This window comes from Sciurus vulgaris (genome assembly GCF_902686455.1).
Source record: "Sciurus vulgaris genome assembly, chromosome: 11".
NCBI lineage: Eukaryota > Metazoa > Chordata > Mammalia > Rodentia > Sciuridae > Sciurus > Sciurus vulgaris.
In genome coordinates, this window is record NC_136472.1 from 16886819 (window position 1) to 16912381 (window position 25563).

Below are 25563 nucleotides of genomic sequence, written 5' to 3' on the forward strand. Positions count from 1 at the left end.
CACCCAATCAATACTTCTTACACGAGGGTTTCTGTAATTAAGGTGATACTGTCCTCATTTTACAGATGGGGCGGTAAAAAGGCCTGCCTCAGGTGCTTGGGGTGCAGGACCACCTCTGCCCTTCCCTCATGCCTCCAAGCCACTTTGGCTAGGGTTTCTTTATCTTTTGTGTTTGGGTAGAGATCTGGAAAACACTTCCTGGTTCTGACCTTCCACTATCCTAACCTCTGTTGCTTCTTTAAAAAGAGGGTTGGGCTTGGAATAGCTTGAATTCCTGGGAATCCAGGAATCTGGGCAAAGGGCCTGCAGATTGCATCTAAAAGGCAAGAAGCTCTCCCTCAAATGGAGCTTTTGACAGGACACGGTCATACAGGCCAAAGAAGACATCAACTCACTTGCTCTGTGCTAGAAAGATAGCAACCAGCTGCCTAGGCTGGCTATCTCATGCTGATCACAAGCTCCGATGGGCAATTATATATGTCTTTGATTAATAAAAAATGGGGCAATGAATGAATAGTTAATCAATGCAGTCTGGTGGGAAGGCTCTTTCAGAGCCCGGGCTGGGAGTGAAGCAGGGAGTAATCACAGGGGTCCTTGGGGTGAAAGGCAGGGCCCCCATCCAGGTTTCTGAAAAGCCCCTCAGTCTTAATTCTTGGCTCTCTGATTCTGTGATGGGGGATTTCCAGACAGTTCGACGGGGGGTGGGGTGGGGGGGGGTGTGTGAGTTGGAGGTGCGGGTGGGGGAAGGGGATTGAACTGGTTTGCAAATGAGGAACAGGATGTTCCATGCCCACCCCAGCGGTCCAAGTGGTCATGGTAAGGCACATGCGTGAATACGGCGCGCGTGTCCGCGTGCTTGCGTGGAGCTGCCTGCCCTGCATGCGTGTCTCATCTCCCTGGTGGACCTGTGCTTGGAGCAGCAGGAAAACTAAGTTGGTTAGGGGAGGAAGGGACGAGGGAGCTGCGGGGGTAAAAGCGAGAAGAGAGGCAAGCGATGCAGTCGTGCTGCAGGGCCACAGAGGGAGAAGGAGGAGAGGATCCAAGCGGGGGTCAAAAGCGAGAAGGAAGTGATGGAGACCGGGTGGCCTGTCCCAGCCCCTTCCGGGCGGCGCGGGCGGAGGCCGGCAAAGGCCTGGGAGGGGCGGAGCGAGGCGCGACTCCCGACCGCGAGCGCAGAGCGGGAACAGCCGGCGGGCGCGGTGCGCGTGGGTACGACGCGGGCCGGGCGGGGCCGAGGGCGGCGGGAAGCGGCGGGCGGCGCCTCTGCGGGGAGGGTGAGCGCTCGGGGTCGGGAGTGGCCGCGGGGCTCCGTGCAAGTTGACAGGTGTGCGGAGGGCGGCGGGGACCAGGCGTGGGAGCCCGAGGCAAGGCTCGTGTCGGGAGCCGGGGTATTCTGGGCGTTCGTGTGGCCTGCGCTGTGACTAACAGCCCTGTGACCTTGGACAAGTTCACGAAGTCCCCTGAAACTTTGGTGCCCGTACACTGAAGATAACGAACCTTCAGCTCTGCGGGTGGCGGTGAGAATTTGTAGGCTCTGTGTAAAGTCCCCTGCACCTGGTCCCCAGGGGCTGTCACTGTCTTGGTGGACGCTACTCGGAATGAGCCCAGGAGTTCCTGCTTGGGCTGCTTTGGGTGAGGCATTGACTTCCATCTGTGACTCCGGGATGCCATTCAGCTCTGCCTCCTCCACCGTCAGGTTCTTATTCAAATGCAGTGAATGAGATGCTGTGTGAAAGGCTTATTTATTTATTTGTTTTCCCTTTTGCTTGTGGTGCTGGGAATTGAACCTTGCACCCACCAGACAAGCCCTCTACCCCGAACGACATACCCCAGCGAATGTGTGAAAGTATTTACTCCCGAAATTTCCTGCCGGTGGTCATAATCATTCTGCCTCTTCCTCCACCCTCTGTCCACCTCTACCTTTCCCATGAGCCTCCTATTCCAGGCAGCCTCTACCTTCCTTGTTTTTCAGGATCCAGAGAATCACCCTCTGTTGGGTTTTGCCCAAGCCCCAAACAGTTGGAACCAGAGAGCTCCTTGAAGGAAAGGGCCTGCCAAAGGAATTTTCCAAGTGGGTTCACACCAGGACCTGCGGCTCCTGTGGTCAGTCCGGGAGGACAAAGTGGGACTTGAGGATTTGCTCCACCTGGGGCCATGGCAGGGCCGGGCCTGCCCCTCCGTGTGGCCACCCTTCTGACCGGGCTGCTGGAATGCCTTGGCTTTGCCGGTGTCCTCTTTGGCTGGGCTTCGCTAGTGTTTGTCTTCAAAACAGAGCATTACTTTGAGGAGCTATGTGAACCAGAAGCTGGGCTCCTGAGCAACACCACAGGGCAAGCTGGTAAGGGCAGCACTGGCTTTTCCAAGGAAGCTAAGCCAGGTCCCCAGGAAGTGGGAAGGGGTAGGGAAGGTTGTAACTCTTGCACCTTGCCAGCCTGTGGCAAGGGGAGTGTCAGCAAGTTCCCCTCTTGTCTAGGAGATGCAGGGTAGGGAAGTACCAGCTTCCAAGGGGTGTCTTGGGCCAGGAATCTTTAGGGACACCTGCACATTAACACAACTTGAGGAAGAGCTTTCTACCAGGCAAGCTGTCCAAGGTGGAGGGGAGCCTGAATTGGGCACTCACTTGGCAGGAGGCTAGGGTGATGGGCGTTTGGTCTATGTACCCTGGGTTTCTGAGAACCGTTCTGTCTTCCAGACTGCAAAGCCCAGGACGAGAGATTCTCTCTCATCTTCACCCTGGCATCCTTCATGAACAACTTCATGACGTTCCCCACTGGCTACATCTTTGACCGTTTTAAGACCACTGTGGCTCGCCTCTTAGCCATGTAAGTCCAAATGCCCAGTCTGGGTAGAGGCAAGTAAGAGGAATTCTTCAAGCAGCTGCCTAGCTGGGAGGGAAACCTAGGTCAGGTGACTGGACAGCCTTGCCAGGCTCCCAAGCAACAGCTGGCTGGCAGGATGTGTCTCTAAGCCCGCCCTCTTCCTGCACGCTCTCTAGCCTTTCCTCACCTCCTTCCCCTGCTCCCCAGCACAGGGAGCCTTCTTATCACATACAGAATTGAGCAGGAACCCAGGCTGACTTCCTGTGAGGTCTGGCCTGGGGCCAGGGTTACAAAATTAGCACACCCAAGATTGCTCCTCTGTGCCTTCCTTCACTCCAGGGACCCTGGGGCTCATCTCCTAGAAGACCTCCCAACCAGGTCACTCAGCCTTGATCTGCATCCTCCTCACCCCATCACTGTGCAGGGCCTAGCTGATAAGGTTTTCAGGGTATCTGCAGTGGTGGGACTTCAGGTCCTTTCTGACTGGAGGGAAATGGGAGTGGGGTCTCCCTTGCAGGTGGCAGGTGGGTCAGAGGGAAAGGAATGGATTTTGCTCCCACCATTGGCTTCTGTGTCCTGATCGCTGTGCTATGGCCAGGTTCAACGATAAGCCGTGGCCTGCTGGGGGCTGATATAACCCAGAGCAGGTGTCCCCAGGGAGGCATGTGTGAGATCAGCTGTTAAAGAGAAGGATGGGAGAGTTGACTGGACCTGGGCCAGCACATAGCCAGAGAAGAAAGCAAGCCCTGTTCACTTTAAGCCTTTGGATAAGTAAAGACTGCATTTTAGTTTTCCTTGGTCTTTGACTCTCCATCTCCTCTTCTTCCCCATCCCTCTTCCTTTGCCCTTCCCTCCTTCTCTATCTTTAGGGTTCTACTTTTTATTATTTCATTCCTTAGAAGACCTTCAACTGCTAAGGTATCCCTATAACCTTGGAATTGATATTCTGGAATCATTGCACTCTAGAACTTTAAGCTTGGAGTCTAGATCAGTCTAATTCTTGCCCTTTGCAGAAGAGACTACTGAGGCCCAGAGAAGGAAAGCAGCTCACCCAAAGTCACACAGCAAAGAGGAGTTAGAACTCAAGGTGTTGATTTGCAGACTAATCACTCATCCCCTTTTCCAAGGGTTTGGCTCTTGGAACTTCCAGGTGGGAGAGCCTGGGCTTTGTCTATTCTGCTCCTGGTTAAGTTCTGAGCCCATCCTATTCTCAACTGAATTCATTATTCAAGACTTCCTATGTACAATCTGTGAGTCAGGACACATCTTCTCACCAGGTTCCTCATATCTGGTACTGAGTCTCCAATGAGACATCGGTGCCCCATGAATTCCCAAAACTGAATCCCCAGGTAGAGGATGTAGCATGCTTCTGGACCTGGAGGGCAGGGGAGCAGAGGCCTGATTTGTTTCTGAGGTTTCTCCTTTCTAGACAGTATTCTTTTCTGTATTTCAGATTTTTCTACACCAGCGCCACTCTGACAATAGCCTTCACCTCTGCAGGTGAGTGGTGTCAGGTGGTAGGAGGACCAAGATGAGGGGTACTGATAGATGGGCAGGTGCAGAAGGTGTCAGCCAGAATACAAGCACCCCGTGGTTATTCAGAGATCAGCTTGAGAGAATCCCTGAGCAATATTGAAGTTTCTGCTGGTCTGTGAACACAGTTTAGTCTTCTGAGAAAATGTGAGAAGGAAGGACAGTGGAAATGGGCGGCTACAGAAAGGATTTATTCAAGTGATTATTTCCTTATTGTATGTGTTCAAATGTTCTTTTTCTGTTTTAAAAAATCAAATGAATGACTGTTTGGAAGGATTCTTACTTAGCAGGATAAAAGTTGACAAGTCTATTATACTCAAAAGTTGTGTTTTCAAATACTTCCCATTTATAAATGTCTTTGAATTCCAACCTGGTTTATCCACCCTGCTTCCATTATGTAGGAGAGCCAACTGAGGCTGGAGAGGGACCCTTTGCAAAGACTTGCCCAGTGCTCCAGATTTGGCAGGAGGTGGGCCTGGGAGCTGGGCAGCTCCTGATCCTCCTGGTTATTCTGACTGAGAGACACCTCGGACCATTCCTCCCGAGTCAGATGGAGTAGCTCAATTTTGGGGTCAGGAATTCAAAGTATAGCACATAATTGATGCTGTACTGGAGATGATGTCATTGTGCGGTCTCCATTCATGCCCAGAAAAGTTGGAGATCCAAAGAGATCTGGTGAGATAGCCTGACCGCTCAGGCCAAGAACTTCAAAACCATCCTCCCTATCAAACGGGCCTCATCTAATTGACAGCCCGTCAGTGATTTTCAAGTGGTCAAATGTGGCTGGCTGGTGTTTGATCTGCCATTGTGAAACGTTTGAGCAAGACTCCCGCTCTTCCTCCAAAGGGCTTTTGTTCTGGAAAAGGCCTCCAAGCCACAATGACTCTCTTGTGAAGGCAGTTTCCACCAACCTTTAGTTTATTAAGAGACATGGACTGTTTTTAAGTACAGATATTGAATGGTAAACAGTGTGAATGCTCTAAAATTAGCCCTGTCCGGGCTTCTCAAGTTACACAACAGTAGTTACTCAAAAGGATATTAGCCCCAGCATACCACACACACCACACACACTCAGACATTAGGATAACTTCACCTGCTGGAAAAGTGATTTTATTTCTCTTTCAGTCCTTTTGATTTCATGAAAGTTCCAGTTGAAGTGGGGCTAGTGTAACACACTGATTGACAAGAGCAGGCCAGGGAACTGCGAGCCCAGCTACAATTTAGTAACATTGTTTCTCTTCCTTATATTTAAGTTTGCATTTACTCTCCATTCATGACCACTGAGCAAGGGTCTCTGTTTACAATAGTGATACAGAGTGTCTCTTTAAGTGATTTTCTTTCTGATCAAAGTGAGTCAAATTAAAGAAAATTGTTTCTTTCTTTTGGCACTGGGAATGGAGCCCTGGGTATTGCTCAGGCTAAGCATGGGCTCTACCCTCCCCCAGCCCCTAAAGAAAACATTTTTACAGATAATAGGACAGGCAGAGTTTATGGCCAAGATCATGAAGGAGGGCAGAGTGTGTGGTTTGGGAAAGACTAATTTACCAAGAACTCCCTCAGCCCTGCCTTGGAGTTGTTGAGCAATTACCCAACACTTACAGGACCTGTGGTAGCAATTTGCTTGCATGTCTTTTCAAGTGCAAGAGGCAGGTTTTACAGCCCCGCACTTCCAGTGCCAGGCACCAGGCCTGACATGAAGGAATAGCTTTAAGTTCGTGAACAAAGGAAAGACCACCGCTGTTTTCTCGATCAGATCTCTTAGCACCCTCACGAGGCAAGAAAAGTAGAGACCATTGTTCCCATTGAACAGATGAGGTGACTGAGGCACAGACCCAGAAAATAGCTCCAGGTTGTGGTCACACAGTGAATTAGAGGCTGGTCTTGGGGGCTGAGTCTGGCCTCTTCTTCCCTCACAGCGTAGGGGGGAGTAGGAGGAGGTGCTTGTGGTCTGTCACAGACCCAAACCCATCTTTAGTGGGAAGAAGATGACTCTGCAGGCACAGCTGGAGAACCTTGACCCATATCCTGAGACCCTGGAAGGATGCTCGAAGGCTGGGGTCTTGATCCCAGGGTTGTTGGGACTTTGGAGTAGGTGGGATCTAGGGCTTCCTGGAGGAGAGGGGAGTGTGTGCTGGCATTTGGGGTCATATTCGGTTGCCACAGCATCAGCTCACCTCTGACTTTGACGGTTCCAGGCTCAGCTTGGCTGCTCTTCCTGGCCATGCCCGCGCTCACCATCGGGGGAATCCTGTTTCTCATCACCAACCTGCAGGTGTGGGTCTGCGCCTGTCTCAGGCACTTGACAGAGGGTTGGGGCGAGGGAAGGAGAGGCACTTTTCTGCAGCTGGCTGCTTCTGATGGGGTCAGCCTAAGCCAGGGTGGGAGCTCTCAGGGTGGAGGGTGGGCGTAGGTACTGTGTGTGCCTGGTACATGCTGGACTCTCAAGATAGGGTGGTTTCGTGACTCGACAGGTGACCCAGGCTGGTTGTGTCTTCTCTAGATTGGGAACCTATTTGGCAAACACCGTTCTACCATCATCACCCTCTACAATGGAGCGTTTGACTCTTCCTCTGCAGTCTTTCTCATCATCAAGGTAAATAATAGCAGTACTTGATGTTATATACGCTGGACTCTTGTCCCATGAACTTTGCGTGATTTCTGTCAACTCTCTGAAGTAGGCACTGTTTGGCTCCCATCTTACAGATGAAGCACGTGAGTCTCAGGGAGGTTAAGGTGCTTCACCGACAGTTCCACAGTTAGTAGCCATCCTGGAACCTGCACCTGGGCCTTTCTGGTTCTAGAGCCCGAGCCGTAATCTTGAAGCCCCTTCTTCGCCCTTACCTGGACTTTTTACGCAGAAGCTAAGGGAAGGCGTGGGCAAGTTATGCATGGGCCAGCGTTGGCAGAGGCTGGGAGCCCCTTGGAATGGGGTGTGTGCTGATATGAGCCTCTAGTGTGGATGAGGAGGTGGGAGGAGGCTGGAAGACAAGAGAGGCAGATACAGGGTCTGTGTGACTCTCTAGGGGCTGATGGTGGGTGTCAGAAGGATGCACTGTTGCCGGTGGTGTTAGTGGCCCCACAACAACTCTTCCGCTAACGATTTTAATTGTTTAACATTGCTAACCTTCCCAGCCCAGGGGATGAACCCTGACTGATTTAAGCCAACCATGGCATCTCTTTCCCCTCAACCAGTGATTGGCAAAGGTGGGCATATGATTGAGCCCTTCTTAATGAAATGAGGGTGTGTCTTGGAAAACTTGAGAGGGCATTTCTTCCCTGAAGGAAAATGGGAGTGGAATAAAATGAAAACCCTCCTCCTTGGTCTCTCTTCTTACCTTTCCTCTTTGAATGTTGCCTTGGGAGGATGTGATGGCTGGAGTTGTGGCCGCCATGTTTTGATTAGGAGGCAGCAGGCTAGAGGACAGAAGCCAACATGCTACAGATGGCTGAGGGAGAGGAGTGAAAGAGTGTGAGTCCCACGCTGGGGTTTGTGTTAGAGGAGGGTCTCTGGAGGTCACTACCCAGCTGTGAACCTCACTTAGTCCCATAAGCACCTTGTCTTGGTGGATCACCCAGAGACTGAACCTCTGGGGCACTCAGGCCTTTCTGCCCCTGGTGCGAAGCCACTTTCCAGGCTCTGTCCCTCCCCTCCAGAGGTGGGAGGGGAGAAGGCTGGAGAGGAGCTGGAATTCTTAGTTTAATCCAACTTGGCTGTGTCCTCTGACGTTGGGCCATTTGTACATCATGGACCTCCGTCACTCTCTGCAAAGGGAGGAGGAGGCGGGGCTCGGTCTGTGGTTTTTGAACTGGTGTTGAGGAACTTAGGGGTTCCCTTTGATGTGCTGTTGGTCACCAAGGAGAATGCGGGGGAGGATGACTTGGCAGGTTCCCACAGATGTGTTCGCTAAGTTGAGTTTTTGGATAAAATTTTGTTTGAACAAAAAGACTGCCCTGCTGTTGGTATGTGTGGGAAGCACTGGGCTAGAAGAGCTCTACAAGCCACACTAGGAGACCCCACAAGACTGTGATGGTGGGCGACAGGATGGCCCCCTGCAGCTGGCTGGGCCCTGGGGTGAGGGAAGATGGGGACTGGGTGTCCTTGTTCAGCTTCCAGGGGGTAAGCGAGTGGCCTGCTAAGACTCCTCCTAGGAAACTGGTTCTAGCCCCTGTTGCCCATGTTGACTTTTCTTTTTTCTTTTTTCTTTGTTTATTTTGGTGCTAGGAATTGAACCCAGGGCCTTGTGCATGCTAAGCATGCTCTACCACTGAGCTACACTGACATAAAATTTGCCATCTTAACCATCATTTACAGCTGGTGGCAGGCAGCTCATTCACAGTGTGTGACCACTGTCTCCAGAACTCTAAAATGGGAACTCTGTACCGGTTAGAACCCTTCCCACCCCACTCCCTGCCTACCAGTCCCATGATTCTACTTCCTGTCTATGAATTTGCATGCCCTAGGTATTTCATGTAAGTGGAATCATACAGAATTTGTCCTTTTGTGACTGACTTGTTTCACTGGATAACTTATCCTCAAGATCAACCATATTTAGCATGTGTCAGAATTTTCTTGTTTAAGAATGAATAATATTCCATTGAATAGATTGACCACATTTTGCTTCTCCATTCACATAATGATGGACATGTGGATCAATAATGCTGCTATGAATGTGGGGGTTTCTCTGACTTTCTTTCCCTTTTTTTTTTTTTTTTTTTTGGTAGCTTCTTTATGAACAGGACATCAGCCTTAGGGCCTCCTTCATCTTCCTGTCTGCATGCAGTGTCTGGCATGTTGGGCGTACTTTCCTCCTGATGCCCCGGGGGCACATCCCCTACCCACTGCCCCCCAACTACAGCTACGGGTAAGGACTGTGGGCCAAACACTATCTGATCTAGAGTAGAAAGCAGAGAGTACAACAGATATGAAAGAGCAAACCTGTCCCAGGGGAGGACAATGGGAACCAGAGTGTATCAGTTAGCTATTGCTGTGTAACAAACCACCTAAAACTCATTGGCCTAAAATAATGAGCATTTATTCTTTTTCACACTTTGGATAGCTGACTAGTTCTACTGACCAGGGCCAGATCTAGATGATCTTGATGGCATTGTTTATGCTTCTGATCATTTGATGTGCTACCTGAGGGTAGGCTAGTCTAGCCTGGTGTCCCTCACATGGGGGTTTGGAGTGACAGGGATGTTTGGGTCGCTTGTTCATCCTCCAGCAGATTAGGCTGGGCTTGCTCATGGGGTGGTGTTGGGGTTCCGAGGGAGAGAGAGCAGAAATGCTGGAGTTCTCTTGAGATTTAGACTTGGAACTGTCACCTTGCTTTTGCTCCATTCTCTTGACTGAAGCAGTTCACAAGACCAGCTCAGATTCAGAGGATGAGAATCAGCTGCAAAATCCCATTGCACAGGTGGAGTTGCAGAGGGTGACAACTTTTGCACTCAGATGCGAGGAGCAGACAGGGCATTTGTTTGCTGCTCATTCCCTCTTTGTCATTCTCTAGGTGCCCTTTGATTTCATTCTCATGACAGTCTTCTTAGGTAGATGTTCTTACCTCCATCTTCCAAATGGGACAAATGAGGCTGATACGGGGCAGGTCTGACTGTCTTCCTGTAGCTGGGAAGAGGCAGGGCTGAGATGGGAACCCAGGTGGTCCTCTTTCCAGGCTGCCAGTGCTTCCCATACTTTCCTGCATGTCAGAATCACTAGAATTATTTGGAGACTAGTTCTGAACAATGGGAGCCTGATCTTCACCCCCAGACATTCTGATCCGATCCATCCGTGCTGCTGCCTGGACGTTGGGGATGTTCAGAGGTGGTTCCATTGTGCAGTGTAGTGGGGCTCCACTGCACTGTTCCTCCAAGTCTGAGTCTTGGGTGCAGCTCACAGTCCTTGGCCTGGCTGCTGGGGCTTCTGTTTCTACAGCCTGTGTTCTGGGCGTGGTTCCAGAAAGGAAGAGAAGAAAACAGCTGAGCCCGAAAACAGGGAGCTGCAGTCAAGCGAGTGTCTGTCACCAAAGGGAGGTGAGCCCTGTGGTTAGCCCATCTCCCTCCAGAACCTCTCCTGCCACTCACCTGACCCCTCCCCTCAGAAGCCCCCCAGGGACTGAGTCAGGACAGGATGGGTGGAGAAAGGACCTTCTCTGTCCCCTCACTTTATAGAGGGATTAGAGAGGGCAGGACTTGTGTCCCTTTTGTGTTCCTTTTCTGTGTTCCTCTTTTCTCTCCTCAGCTCATCCTGCCCCCAGGGAAGTCTGCCTTCCTTGGTTTCCTCCCCACCCCCTACTCTGGACCAGTGCCCTGACGTTGGTCCCCTTATCTGCAAGTCTCCTGGCTCTGCCCTCTCATGGCCCCGTCTCCATTGCTGCCTCCTTTCCCTCCTCTCTCTGTTTTGGCTCTTTGGTTACAAATATCACAAACCAGCCACTGCTGGCTACCCTAGAAATAAAAATAAGAGTTGAAAGGAGGAAATGGGGTCGGGGTGGGAGGAGAGCTGTAGTCAAAGGCTATAAGATAGCAGATACGTAGGGTGATGAATCCTAGAGAGAGAATATACACACAAGGACTATGGCTAATACAATTGTATTGTATTTGAGATTTTTGCTAGAGGAATAGATTTTAGCTGTTCTTGATTTAAAAAAAAAAAAAAGTGGATAACCATGTGAGATGATGGATATGTTAATTTGCTTCACTATAGTAACCATTTCACTATCTATATGTATCCCATGACATCATGTTGCATACCTTAAATATACACAATAAAAATTTATTTTAACAAGAAAGAATAATAGGACTCTGGGAAGCTCATAAAATCAAGAGGAAATTTTTCCTTGCCAGGCTCCTGGAGGTGTAGAACCAGGACACCTCTGGGCATTTTGGTCTAAAATCCCAGCCAACTGGCCCCTTCAGCAGAATGAGCTAATTGATCAATCCTGGGTGAGGAACAGAACCTTTAGCTCATAGTCCCATCTGGGCCATGAAGAATAGGGCAGGAGAGATTCCCCAAAGAAGCTGAGGATGCTGGGACCAAAAGCAAGGGATGTGATATGGAGCAGACCAGAACAACACAATAGCTGTCCACCAGAGGTCTTCACGTTGGCTCTCTCTCCTCTCCTTTGTCTTTCTTTTTACCTTTGTGGCTGAGAAAGATCAGGAAAGTATTATTGCAAGAAGTGTTATTAAGCACACTGTGAGAGATAGATCACATTTCAATAGACAGAGGAACTCAAGGAGGGTCATTCAAGGTGGTAGGCCCAGGATGACCAAGCAAGGCCGTGGGGGTGTGCGAGCTATAGGCAGCTCACAGGGCACGTGGATGAGTCCCGGACACTGGCTAGCAGGCGAACTGGGACCTGAGGCTGTCCTGGAAAGGCACCCGCTGGCCTGCCCTACCCGTCCACTTTCCCTGTCGTTTTCCCCCATCAGAGAGCTCAGGACCCGGGCAGCAGCAGAAACTCCGTTCTTTCTGGAGCTACGCTTTCTCTCGGCGGTTCGCCTGGCACATGGTGTGGCTGTCTGTGATTCAGCTGTGGCACTACCTCTTCATTGGCACGCTCAACTCTCTGCTGACCAACTTGGCGGGCAGGGACAGGACGCAGGGTGTGTGGTGGGACGGGGAGGCGGCCCATCTGCATGTGTCAGCTGGAAACTTGGAACCCTGAGGGTCCGGGGGCATGGGAGTCAGCTCGGCAGGGCTCTGTGCTCCAGGGGAGAGTTGGAGGGACAGGCAGGACAAGGGCAGTGTGCAGGCCTCCTCTCCTTAAACCAGGCCTGGCAGTTTCTTACCACCCCACCCCTTTCTGCTCTTTGCAGTCAGCACGTACACGAATGCCTTTGCCATCACTCAGTTCTTTGGAGTGCTGTGTGCCCCCTGGAATGGCCTGCTCATGGACCGGCTGAGACAGAGGTACCAGAAGGAAGCAAAAAGGACAGGTAAGGTGGGCAAAGGACAGGTAAGGTGGACTGAGGAACCCGGAAAGCAGAGAGCCTCATTTACCTCACACTGTCTTTTTTTGCTATTAACCTTTTCTTTCTGCGCTCATTCATTCATTCAGCCACCGGTCACTGAGTGATCATTAAGAGCCAGTGACAGGGCCAGACGCCAGGGGTTCAACAGTGGATGAGACAGAGACACCTTTTTTCTCAAGCTGTTCTCAATCTAGCAGGGAGAGCAAGACAGGAAATCGGTCAGTTACAACACTCCACGCACAGATGGTCCCTAATACAGGATTTTGACTTTCTGATGGTGACAGAGCCGACCAGTACAACCATCCTGGTCTCCCCCTTTCAGTGTAGTATCCCACAAACTACATGAGATATTCTGGGCCTTATTAGAACAGAGGCTTTGTGTTAGATGATTTTGCCCCCTGTAGGCTGATGTGAATGTTCTGAGCACATTAAGGTAGGTTAGGCAAAGCCGTGGTGCTCAGTGGGTTAGGCATATGAAATGCATTTCAACTTGATAGTATTTGCAACTTTTAATGAGCTTTCTGGATCATAACCCCATATCAGTCAAGGAGCCTCTGTAAACACACAGGGGACAATGGGATACAAAGAAGGTCCTGTAGTCTGTTCTGGGTGAAGATGGGTTGGTGTCAGGGAAGGCTTCCTGGAGGAAATGGCATCGAAGCTAAGACTGAAGGAAGAGTAAGAAGGGAGGAGATGAGGGGAGGGGGCCAGGCTGCTCACCACGCCCCCGAGAGATTGGACTTGATCCTTGGGCATCAGAGGACACAGGGCTGCTGAGGTACTTCACCCTGTGGGGGTCAGGAATGGGGAGGGGCAAAATCTTAGCACATCATTTCACCTTCAAGTTCTTCAGCATGGATCTCTAACACATCAGGCCACTTTTATGTGAATATCACCATGATATCATCGTCACCCCTAAAAAAGTAACAGTAATTTCTTAATGTTGTCTAATATGCAGTCACGGTTCAAATTTTCGTAGTTGTCACACAGATAGCTTTAGGGTTGGTTTGTTCAAATTGGGATCCAAGGTCTACAATTGTATTCAGTGGATGTGTCTTTTCTATCTTTTAAAATCCGTAATAGGCTGGGCTCCCTGTAATCCCAGTGGCTTGGGAGGCTGAAGCAGGAGGATCGCGAGTTCAAAGCCAGCCTCAGCAAAAGCGAGGCACTCAGCAACTCAGTGAGACCCTGTCCCTGAATAAAATACAAAATAGGACTGGGGATGTGGCTCAGTGGTTGAGTGCTGAGTTCAATCCCTGGTACCAAAAAAAAAAAAAAAAAAAAAAAAAAAAAATCTGTAACAGTGTGCCCTGTGCCTTTTTCCTTGTTGTTTATTTGTTGAAGGAACTGGGTTATTTGTCCTGTCGTGTTTCCCACATTTTGGATTTGGCATCCTTTTGGTGTCATTTCAGTGTTCCTCTGATTGGGTATTTCCTATAAACAGGCAGATTAGAGGCTTGGCAGAGACTCAGTTTAATTTTTTTGGCAAGAATAATTCAGAGATGGAACTGTGGTCTTCCTCTGTTCTCCTGTCAGCAGGCTCCTGGTATCTGTTGTCTGTCGTGATGATGTTAAGATTGATCAGCTGCTTCGGACACCGTCCATCAGACCCGTCCGTTACAAAGTTTCTCATTGACCTTTTGCCTAATGATTTTAGCAGCCACTGCTGATCGATGCTGAGACTCATTATTTTATTAGGGCTGTAAAAGGATGGTTTTATACTTCCACCTTTCCTTCTGCTTTTTGTAGCTGGAATTTCTCTAGAAAGAAAGACTTTCCTTACTCTTCTCTTCCCTTGAAATAAATGCTTGGTTTCCCCCCTCTGAAGCTGTTTCGGGGAAATGAGTTTGTGTCTTAGTACCCCTGGGGATGACTACTTGTTTCTGTTTTAAAGTCTCATTTAAAATATTTTGACATGTTTCGATCCGTTCTGTTGCCGCTTTCTTCTTTACTGTCCCCCTGCGCCCGCCTATTTTTTTTTGTTTTTCTTTTTGGTGCTGGACTGGAACCTGGGGCCTCATGAGTGCTAGGCAAGTACTCTTCACTGAGCTTCACCAGACACCCTCGCCATTCTTGTTTTGTTTGGTTTTGGTCTTGAGGTGCTTTACCATTGAGCCACATCCCCAGCCCTTTTTATTTTGAGACAAGGTTTCGCTAAGTTGCTAAGTTGCTGAGGCTGGCCTTTGAACTTGTGATCCTCCTGCTCAGCCTCCCGAGTCACTGGCATTACAGGTGAGCACCTCCACAGTCAACTTCCTTCACTATTTTTTTTTTTTTCTTTTTTCTTTTTTTGGTACCTTGGATTGAATTTAGGGGCACATAACCATTGAGCCACATCCCCAGCCCTTTTTTGTATTTTGTTTAGAGACAGGGTCTTGCTGAGTTGCTCAGGGCCTCATTTAGTTGCTGAGGCTGGCTTTGAACTCACAATCCTCCAGCCTCAGCCTCCTGAGCTGCTGGAATTACAAGCGCATGCCACTGTGCCCGGCTTCCGTCACTGTTCTTAATGCTTGAATGGTACCATCTTAGGCCACTGGGAACTTTACCAATCTAGTGTCTGTGTCTTTGAGATGTAATCCCACTAGTTTTAGACAGTGTCTGTTTTAGTTAACTTTTTCACTGCTGTGACTGAAGGACCCAACCAGCACAATTGTATGGGGAGGAAACGTACTTGAGGGCTCACGGTTTCAGAGGTCTTAGTCCCTTGAAGGCTGATCTAGTCCTCTGGGCTCAAGGTGAGGCAGAATATGGTGGAAGAGTGTGGCAGAGAGAAATGGCTCACATGATGATCAGGAAACAGAGAGACTCCACTCGCCAGATGCAAATATACACCCACGCCACACCCCAACTTCCACCTCCTCCAGCCACATCCCACCACTTCAGTTGCCACTCAGTTAATCCCTACAGGGATTAAATCACTGATGGGTTAAGACTCTCACAACCCAATCATTTCTCCTCTGAACCTTCTTGCATTGTCTCACTCGTGAACTTTTGGGGGACACCTCACATCCAAACCATAACAGTGTCTTTACTTTTTAGTGTTGTTGGGTGTTCTGGTTCATTTTCTTAAGTGTTTCCTGTCCCAACCTGAAATTAGCCATTTCTCCAACTATTCTGGGTGCTTTTAATGGGAAATGGTATTTAGAGACAGTAGTCTAGATGCCAGGGTTTCTAATTGCTCCTGTGCTGTCATGGTTTTTAGGCCTTGGCTAGAGTTGTAATAAGTAAAAATAAATTTAAAAAAAGTAAATAAAAAATTTTCAGAAGAAAAAATATACCATGAATACATAATACTGATATTTTCATTCACATTTCACTTCTTCTATTTTGCACTGTGTCTCTTTTCTTTTCCTCTTAGAATCTTGGTTCCCAATAATGTATATATACACATGTACATACATATATGTACATAAACACATTGTTATGGGGTGCAACTTAAGAACAGACCGATCACCATTGAGAAGTCCAAATTTGAGAGTCTTTATTAAGCTGGCCAACTGACTGTCTCACACAATGCCCCCCAAAAAATGGCTGTTGGGAGAACAGCCCCAACCTCAGGGTTGTAGGGGTTCTTATACCAAAAATCACATCAATCATAAGTGTCTGTTGCTAAGATTCGAAATTACAAACTAACATCATGGGCTCATCAACAGAGGGGGAAGTGGGTCATCTAGGCACAAACTGAAGAATGGTTACTAATAACCACACAATTACTGTTTACATGGTACATTGGTTAGGAGCAATAGGGATCAAAAGAGAGCAATTTTTTATTACCTAAAAATTGTCATTTTGTATTGTTAAACATGTCACACTAAGTAACTGATGATGGGTACAGAGGCGGGGTGTCCCATGGGAGAACCTTATTTCCTATATAACATGGAGTCTCAGAGTAAAGTGGAGTCTGTTAGGTCATTTCCCTTAGAGTCTGCCCTATAACATTCTCATGGAGCCAGATCTGTCAGTCTATCACTACATATATATATTTAAATATGATCACTGGTTTTAGCAATATCAGTATTAAGAAGAGTGCAGTTGCCAAAGGCTATTGCTTCTTCCTTCTCCCCTCTTTCTCTCCTTTCCCCTGCCCCACACTTCCTTCCTCTCTCCGTTTTTTGGCCTTAGGCTCTATCCCTTTAGAGATGTACAGTAAAAGTACTGACTTAAGGGTCACCGACTTGATACAGAGTTATGTTCATTGGTTTTATTTTATTTTGTTTCTGGTATTTTGGGATTGCTTTGCTTCTTTTTTTTTTTTTTCCCCCTCCAGTTATTTTAATTTAATTGAATTTTAAAAGGATTTCCTTTTTTTTTTTTTTTTTTTATGGTGCTAAGGATTGAACCCAGGGCCTTGTGCACACAAGGCAAGCACTCTACCAACTGAACTATATCTCCAGCCTGGATTTACATTTTTAAGCCATGAGAATGGTGGTGTACACTTGTAATCCCAGCTACTCAGGAGCCTGAGGCAGGATGATTACAAATTCAAGGCCAGTAGGGACAACTTAGTAAGACCTTGTCTCAAGATGAAATTTAAAAGGGTTGAGGGTATTGTTCAGTTCCCTGGGTTCAGTTCCCCCCCCCCCCCCCCCCCCCCAAAAAAAAAATTTACATTTCCCCAAAACTAAAACTGTGGAACAAAGTATATTATATATTCAAAGTTTAGCTTCCTTCACTGTTCCTCGTATCCCTTTCCTTCCCTCTTAAAGTAACTATTTTTATTACTTCTTAAATACAAGCATTTTATAAGCATGTGTCTATACAAATGTGTATACACGCCCCTCTTAGATACAAGGTAGCAGGCTACACAGGCTGTACACTGTTAGGGCTTCTTTTTTGTGTGACTCTGCCCTGAGGTTGCTCTCACCCACGGCCTTCTGCCCTACTATGAGGCTGGGGCATAGTTGGGGCCACACTCCCCGGCTGAGGGCTGTTCGGGCTGTTTCCAGTCTTTGTTACCAGCTGTGCTGGTCAGGGCATGGGGGCAAAAGCAGACCCGGATTGTTTGGAAGCCATTGCAGTAATCTCTGAGCGAGTTCTTGGAGACCTAAAAGTAGGCGAGCACATGGGGACAGGGAAGAGTGGACACATTCCGAAGGTATTTAGGAGGTAAATTATCAATGTCGTTCATGGGATGGCAGCAGGGCATGTGGCTGAAGAGAATTCAGGGATGACCTGTACATTTCTGCTTGGACGGTCAGGGGGATGTTGCTCCCACCCTCTCTGGTCTTCCTCATTCCTTGCGCTCCAGTGGGTTCCCCTACAGGCAGCCTCTGTCTCCTCTCGGAACAGGTTCCTCCGCCGCAGCTGCGGCCCTCTCCTCTGCAGTGCCTTCGCTGGCCCTGACGTCTCTGCTGTGCCTGGGCTTTGCCCTCTGTGCCTCCGTCCCTGTCCTCCCCCTCCAGTACGTCACGTTCCTCCTGCAGGTGATCAGCCGCTCCTTCCTCTACGGGGGCAATGCTGCCTTCCTCACTCTCGCGTAAGTGGGCTTGGGTGTTCTGTGACGGGGGACACGCTGGGGCAAAGGGAAGCAGGTGGGAGGTAAAGAAGCTGGGGGGTGAGGGTGGTCCTGGAGTTGTCCGGTGAAGACAGCTGGATTTGGGAACAGGCAATGCTGGAGGTGGAGGCGAGGGGCAGGAGAAAGCATTCATATATTTGAGCCTTTGTGTCCACTGTGCCCATCTACCTGTCTCCTGCTGAATGCCTACGTACCCTTCAATGCCATCCATCCTGGGGGGAATTGGGGAAAAAAAGCCCCTGCCCTTTCCCGTGCCCTTGGTGCTCCATTCCTGCTTTCTCTGATGGTGCGCTCCTCCGCCTTTTCCTTAAGAGCCCCCGGGCATGGCTGGTGTCTGCATCCCTGCCGTTTCCCCAGGGCCCAGCACAGGCCTTCTCTGTGTTCTGTGGTCTGGATGCCTGGGCGCAGAGGAAGGGAGAAGGGCTGTGTGGGTGGGAGAGGGACAGGCCTGGACGGAGGAGTTGGTGACCCAGGTGACAAGAACCCACAGAGCCCGGGCCCTGAAGCTGACTGGCCCCCACTCTCTCTCCTCAGGTTCCCTTCAGAGCACTTTGGCAAGCTCTTTGGGCTGGTGATGGCCCTGTCGGCCATTGTGTCCCTGCTACAGTTCCCCATCTTCACCCTCATCAAAGGTCCCCTCCAGAACAACCCCTTATATGTGAGTACTGTGGGGAGGGGCGGTTCCTGGGTCCTCTGTCCAGAGCAGGCACTCGCCCTAGGCCAGCAGGGATGTGCAGACTGGGAGACCTGTGGGGTCCCAGCAGGGGGTGCCCCAGAGCTGGCCCAGGGCTCTGGGCACAGGCAGTGTAGCGACAGTTCTGCACATGGCTACCTCCTTGGCCTTGCTTCTCAAATCAGGGTCAGTGGGAGAAGCCCTGGCTTGTGCTGGGGGCCTCTGAAGCCACAGGAGTCCCATGGTGCAACCTTCTGTAGAGTCTGTGTTACTCAGGGATTTGAGGGAACTTTATTTATGGGTGTGGAGATAAATAGATGTATCCTGGAGTAGGATGCAAAATCCCCACAAAATTTCAAGAAAAATCTGGGTCTTCAAATGTGTTTCCCGCTTCAAGTGAGTGCAGGCCAATCCTGGCCCCTTCCCAGGCTGCACCATGGACTCTAGTTGGCCTGAGGGGCAGGAGCTGTGCACTCACCCCGCTGGGTCCACACAGCTGGCGGATGCTCACGGGCTCAACCCTAAGAGGTGGGAGGACTCTGTAGTTCTCTGTGGAAACCGTGGCTCTAAGGGACTTACATATTCCGAGGTACACAGCTAAGGGACAGACGTCTTTCAGAACACTGAATTCAGTATTCGGGTCCCTTGCCTGCCTGTTCGCCGCATCTTAAAAAGGCTGGCAAAGTGTAAAACGGGAGTTTAAATCTGGGAGAAAAAGAAGGACTCAACTTAAAAACTAAGGATAATTACCTGGCTGTGAAATTAGGGGATCTAACTCAACATTCAGGTGAGTGGTCCAACAGGGGGCCACTCCAGTTTCCCGGGTGACCTTGAGCTGTCAATCATCGGATGCTCTCTAGGTCCCGGGTCTTAATCTGTGAAGTGAGAATTATTTATTTCCCCTACTTCACAGAGAAGAATGGAAAATAATCAGAAATCCTTCTTCCAGGGCGCCACAGTGTGTGGATGGAAAGTACAGTATGAACTAGGGGGTTTCTGGCCCCTTTGCTGTCTGAGGATGTGGCTCAGAGTTGCTGGACTGGTCTCCCTCCTCTCCCCGCAGGTGAATGTGGTGCTGCTGCTTGCCACTCTTCTGACATTCGTCCACCCCTTCCTGGTGTACCGGGAGTGCCAAGCCTGGAAGGAAAACCCCTCTAAACCATGAGCTCAGAATCCCTCACCTGTCAGCCCTGAGGATGCTTTTCCTCACCTTTCCCTGCCTTTGAGGACCCTGTGCTGTGGACTTTGCCTACCCAGGCTACTATATTAAGTAATCATTAATTTTTTTCTAAAAAAAAAAGAGGGGGAAAGATAGACATGTTTAACTGCTCACCAGGTTTCTGATCAGCAAGGAAAGAATCTCAGTTGCCAGTGGATCAATAGTGTACAAACCCAAGGCAAAGGCATACGGATGTTCTCCTTGGTTTCAAAGCAGGAGGTGACTGACTCTCTGCATGACTTTGGCAGACCCTCGAGAGCAAGAGAGGTGATATGGGGAGGGGGGATTGTCACCTGCTTCTTTAGGTCTGTTTGGTCCTGAAGCTTACCTGTGTTGGAGCCTCTGCTGCCAGGTACATTTCCAGGTAAAGCGTGAGGTCATCATGGCCTACTACCTGGCATTTAGGTGCTGCAGCAGACCTAGCTTTCCCTCTGAAACACTTCTTTGTTGGAGAACTCTCCATGAGCTTCAGGGGAAAGAGGAGCAGACAGAGGTCCCTGGGCCTAAGTCCTGGCTCTGCCACTCATGCTGGATGAGCTTGGGCTGCCCTTCTTGGGTCTGAGCATCACTTTTCCCATGTGTAAAATGAGAGTGTGTTGGAGTTTAGGTTCTTTCTGGAGCTAATGTCCTGGAAAGTCTTAGGAACAGTGACAGGGAGTCCAGCTGCCCACGGACCTTAGGAACCAGCTGACCCCCTTACCAGAAGGCTGTCTGGTGAACCCTCTGGGGATGTTTTCCTCTTCAGGAAGAGGGATAGTTATTTACTTTTTTGGCATTTTATAAAACATTTCTATGTGGGATAATTTTATAGAAAATAAAGACTTTGTGTCTAAGACCACTGCTGTTTCCACTTCTGTGGGCTTGGGGCTGGTGTCTGTGTGTGCACATGAGTTCCTGAGGAGGCCCCACCTGGGAGGCTGAGTGTGTGAGTGGAGGTGGAGGATCAGGCAGCACACTCTCATATGGCAGCTTGTCACTGAGGTGGGACAGGAGCCCGAGACTAGGACCCACCCCTGGTCTGGTCTGGGACATGAGCTCAGAGTCTCCAGCCTTGTCCTTCCTGCTTCAGCTGCGAGGGGATCCCCCGACTCCACACAGCAAGCTAAAAGCATTAGTTGGAATGAGAAGTTCCTGTTTTGACCTCAGTTCTGCTCTCAGCAGCTGGCCAAGGCTCTTAACCACTGAGTCACAATCTCCTCACCTGCAAAGTGCAGCTAATCATCCCTCTCCCCTGGGCGATTGTGAGAATGTAAAGTGATTGCATCTGCCAGGCAAAGGCGTGCTCTTTTACTTACTTGGGACCAGCACAGTGACAAGGAGGGAGGCGAGGGACCAGGAGGGAGGTGGGAGGTGGAGGAGATGGCTTTATTATTCCACCTGGCCCTGAGAGAGTCTGGGAAAGGGCAGCAGGAAGGGGACAGGGTGAAAGGGAGAGGTCAGCAGGCAGATCCATTCAGTCATTCTGCTTGAGTACCTGCGGTGTATCAGGAGCTGTCCTGGGTGCTGGGGACATGATGAGGCACAGCCCTTGCTTTTTCCTGTGGGTTGCTGAAGGGTAATTTCTGGTGGCTAAGGAACCTGGGTCTGAAATGGGCATCAGAATTCTAAGATGTGTCTTTGACCTTGTTACCCTCCTCAAAAATGGCTCACAAGACAAAACTCAGGCTCTGGCATGACACTTAACACTCTCAGCAGCGTGATCCCTTGCCCTCTTCACTTTCCACCCCCAGGGGGACAGAACCCATCCCCATGAACCAAGGTGTCTGGTCTCTCATCTGTGCATAGGCCAGTTCCTATGTGGTCAGCTTGCTCCATCTCTGCTTGGGAAATCCACCTGATCTGCTTCCGTCCTGCTCAAAATGCCATCTCCTCTAAAAATCCTTCTGTGGGCTCTTTAGTAGCTCCATGTCTCTAGCACTTGATGACACTCTTCCTGGTGACAGGTGTCTGCCTCCTCCCCCGGGCAGCAAACTCCAGGCAGTGGGGTCTGGGTCTCACCTGTTCAGTTAGGGTTGTATGCTCACCACCATCATGGTGCCAGCTAAGGCTCGTGGAATAGCTAATGATGGTCATGTGAGTAGATTCTTGTTTTTGCCTCAGGACCAATTATAAAGGTGAAATGAAATGCTGTGCAGTGGGAGGGACTCTTTATTTAATCCCAGCTCTGTCACTTACTAGTGTGACCTTGGGTGGGCCACTTCACCTCTACATCTCAGTTTATCATTATGATGAGAGAAATAGGTTTGCCTCTCTGGGCTGTTGAAAGGACTAGAAATTGGGTCAAGGACCTGGCATATGGTAGATACCGAATAGATCATGAATAGCTAGCATTACAGATAATATGGGGAGGCTCAAAATATGTCTAAGGTCTATGAGCAAGTGAAGGGAAAAATAAATGTACCCACACAATGCAATCTTATTTGGCAATAAAGACAAATAAAATACACAGGTCACAAAATGGACAAAGTTTGAGAACATTCTGCTAAGTGGAAGGACCAGTCACAATAGACCGCAGATAGAATGATTGCCTATTTATATGTGAAATACCCAGAGTAGACAAATCCATAGAGACAGAAAGTAGATGAGTGATTGGCAAAACCTGGAGGGGGAGGAATGGGTAGTGATGCCTAATGAGTAAGGAATTTCTCTTGGGGATGGTGCTCTCCTAAAATTGATGGTGGTAATGGTTGCACCATTCTAAAAACCATTGAATTTTACACTTTAAATGGGTGAATTGTATGGTATGTGAATAATATTTCAGTAAAGCTGCTATTTAAAAAAAAAAGATGCCTGGATTTCTCAGGAAATGCAGAGAACACTCATATCCTGAGTCAGGGGATTTCTGGGGAATATAAGAAAGAAGGGAGGAAGTAAGAGAAGCAACCCATGTGCAGAGAGCCTCCTGCTTCTACAACTTCTTCCCCACAAAGGACCAACTGTCCTGTCCCACGAGGAAGCAAGCAATAGGGGTTTCACAAGTCTTGGTTTGACTTAGCAACAGGCTTCCAGTGCAGAACTTGTCTCGTGCTACCAGCCTCAGGAGAGAGGGCTGGCAGTGACGGCCCCTACCGCATGCCCATGGTGCCCTGCTGCATCTCCATCAGGTCTGACTCTAGCGCTGAGCATCTCTGGGTTCAATCCCCAATACCGTTCCACCCTGTTGTGGGGTCTCCCATTCACATACTCACTTGGAATATTATACCCCCCACTCTCTTTCTGTTCCCTCTGCTGCCACCACAGGAGTCCCAGATAACATGACCCACACCCCTTTTTATTTTTATTTTGAGACAGGGTCTTGCTAAGTTGCCCAGTCTGGCCTCCAACCTGTGAACGTCCTGCATCAACCTTCCAAGTTGCTGGGATGACAGGCGATAGCCACCCTGCTTGGCTACACTTATTCCTATCCAAGAAACATGGTTGTTATACAACAGACCAGAAAATAAAGTACTGCGTGGAGAAGAAACGGCATGTTGTAGCTCAGCTCTGAGATAAACAGGGTTAGCACATTGATTTATTTCTTCCCAGTCTTTTCACTGAAATCTCATAAGCTTTTCTTTATACCACCAAATAGTCACCGAAAAAATGATTTCAAATCGTTGCTTATTCAGGCACAATGACCAGCCTTTCAAGCCCAGCTGTTTGGCAGGCTGAGGCAAGAGGATGGTAGGTTCAAGGACAGTCTCAGCAGCTCAGGGAGGCCTTGGCTCAGAATAAAAAAATAAAAAGGGCTGGGGGTGCGGCTCAGTGGTAGAGCGCCCCTGGGTTCAATCCCCAGTGCCACAAACAAACAACAACAGCTGCTTACAAACCCAGTCTGATGGCTGTGCCACCTCTTATTTGTCCCCACTCAGCCTGTTGTGGGGTTTCCCATTCACACACTCTCTGGTGTCCCCATTCTCTTTCTGTTCCCTCTGTGGACAGTGCAGGGGTCCCAGATGATAGGGAATTCACAGGGCAGCCTAGGTAGCAGACTGGAGAGTGTCAGTGAAAATAGAATTTAGGGGGCAAGGTGTTGTCACTTATTATCATCAGTCACCTTGGAAGTTTCCAGAGAAGGAAGTTCCATCTTTTAATCATTGTCTGTCATCTGGTGGCTCAGTTGAAGGTGCTGGTGCTCTCAAGCTCCTGATCCTCTGCCCCCAATCCAGCCTGGAGCAAGGATCCCGAGGTGATGTTCTGGAGCTCTTTGGGGGAGAGATGATTCCTAAAGGGGTCTGGGTGTGACCCTGGGGGCACAGCAAGGAGTCCCTTCCCTAATGTCCTTTGAGAAGGACACTTCAGATCCAGGCTTAAAAGCACAGGCTCAGTCCTTCAGTGCTAAGGAGTACACAGGTGGTCGCCTCTGATTGTCCTGGGCATACCATGGCCTGGGTCACCGCCCCTATTAGAGCAGAATAAGGCACAGTGATTAAGCCCAGGCCCATGGCTTGTGTTCACACCAGGAGTTTTGATTTTTTATTTTCTAATCCCAAACATCTGCTCTTGGTCCTTAAGCATTTTGTTTCTTGGTTCCAATGTTAGGCTGGAGCAGTAGGGTGCATGGGGGAGGCTCTGGGCTTTGCAGGCACTGACTGGCTGCAGGACCTTAAAGAAACCCCTACCACACGGAGCCTGTTTCCCCACCTGTAATGGAGATATAAGTGCCACAGGGGTTTGTTGCAAGAACTAGGAAGAAACTTTGGGTATCAGAAGGAGAAGCAGCTTGATCTCTGGAGTTGGACCGGCAGAGACCACCTTCCAGTTCTTCCCCATGCAAGCTCTGAGACTTAAATTCATGGTGCTTCCATTTCTTCATCTGTAAAGTGAGGTAACAATAGGAATACATTATGGAGCTGTAAGAAGGTAGTGACTTGATGAACATCAAGCACTTCAAACAGGACCTGGCGCACAGTGTGTGGTCAGTGTAAACCCCTGCTGTGTGTGGCCGTGACTGCAGATGTTACCGTGACATCTGAAATGCCCTGGGGGATTGAAGAGTGAGGAGTGGGGTGTGAACACATTTCACTCCTGGTCGAGGCCTGGATGCCACCACTCTAGGTCAGGATGAAAACCCTCCCGCGGAACATTTGCTTAAGCTTGTTTCTGCCTACAAAAGCAACATCTCCCTTATTGTTTGCAATAGGAAAACTTCAAAGGCAAAAGAAAACAAAGACTTCCTAATTACCCGAACTCTTAAGCCAAAGTCGATTAAAAATATCAATCTTCATATTCAATTTTTGTGCTACTTTTTGTTTCTCCAGCAGTCAATGCAGAAAATCCAAGTGCTCAGAACTGTCAATTACTAGGGGGAGGGCTGTCTATTACTTCCGGAGCTCTGGGGAAAGAGAGACAGCCCTGTGTCTCATTCCCACATTCTCAGGCCGGCTGTCCTTGAACCAATCATAGAGTCTCTCCTTGCCTCTGTTTCCTTGCTTGGCAATGGAGGTGAACAGTGCTTACCTCAGAGCATAGTGGGGATCAGCCAGGTGCCCCATGAAAGCACTTGACCTGGGCACATAGTAGGTCCAAAATTAATGGCACTATCAATTTTTATTATAGATACAAAATCACATTATAGGTCAGGTACAGTATTTAGAAGCGACCTGGTTTTATTTCCTTGCTGGGGATGCATCTCACCCAACCCGCAGTTAACTCCTGCTGTTCCTTCAGCTCTCAGCCCCAATATGTCCCCTCCTTTCTGGTCTGTTACATGGTTTTCATAGCACGGACACCTCTCTGCATAGAGCTGGTCACAGTTGCAGCTTAATGTATGACTAGACTATTAAAAATACTAATGTGTGGCTTCCATTAGTTTGCCCCACTGTCTACCTGGTTAGACCTCCCCAAACCCTGG

At 49.2% G+C, this 25563-nt stretch overlaps 1 protein-coding gene across 6 annotated transcripts; it reads left to right on the forward strand.

Moving 5' to 3' along the window:
- Window positions 1-1119: 1119 nt before the first annotated feature.
- Window positions 1120-20568, forward strand: SLC43A3 (solute carrier family 43 member 3). 6 transcript variants are annotated; one of them, XM_079102304.1, is made up of 13 exons: window positions 1120-1209; window positions 1973-2338; window positions 2693-2822; window positions 4273-4319; window positions 6548-6624; window positions 6853-6945; window positions 9075-9214; window positions 10282-10379; window positions 11781-11954; window positions 12168-12287; window positions 17613-17799; window positions 18373-18496; window positions 19575-20568. In XM_079102304.1, the coding sequence occupies exons 2-13, from the start codon at window positions 2155-2157 to the stop codon at window positions 19674-19676; spliced, it is 1476 nt and encodes a 491-aa protein (XP_078958430.1). In that variant the 5' UTR covers window positions 1120-1209; window positions 1973-2154; the 3' UTR covers window positions 19677-20568. The 6 variants fall into 6 exon arrangements, with proteins under 6 accessions (XP_078958430.1, XP_078958432.1, XP_078958431.1 ...); XM_079102306.1 differs by having other exon boundaries at window positions 1178-1199; XM_079102305.1 differs by having other exon boundaries at window positions 1206-1324.
- The last annotated feature ends 4995 nt before the right edge of the window (window positions 20569-25563 follow it).

What these genes read in the sequence shown, in the direction of transcription:
- SLC43A3 (XM_079102304.1), top strand. Translation starts at nt 2,155, where the DNA reads ATGGCAGGGCCGGGCCTGCCCCTCCGTGTGGCCACCCTTCTGACCGGG. An exon ending in TTCTCATCACCAACCTGCAG is followed by an intron (nt 6,625 to 6,852) that starts GTGTGGGTCTGC and finishes TGTCTTCTCTAG; the next exon opens with ATTGGGAACCTATTTGGCAA. An exon ending in GAAGGAAGCAAAAAGGACAG is followed by an intron (nt 12,288 to 17,612) that starts GTAAGGTGGGCA and finishes CTCTCGGAACAG; the next exon opens with GTTCCTCCGCCGCAGCTGCG.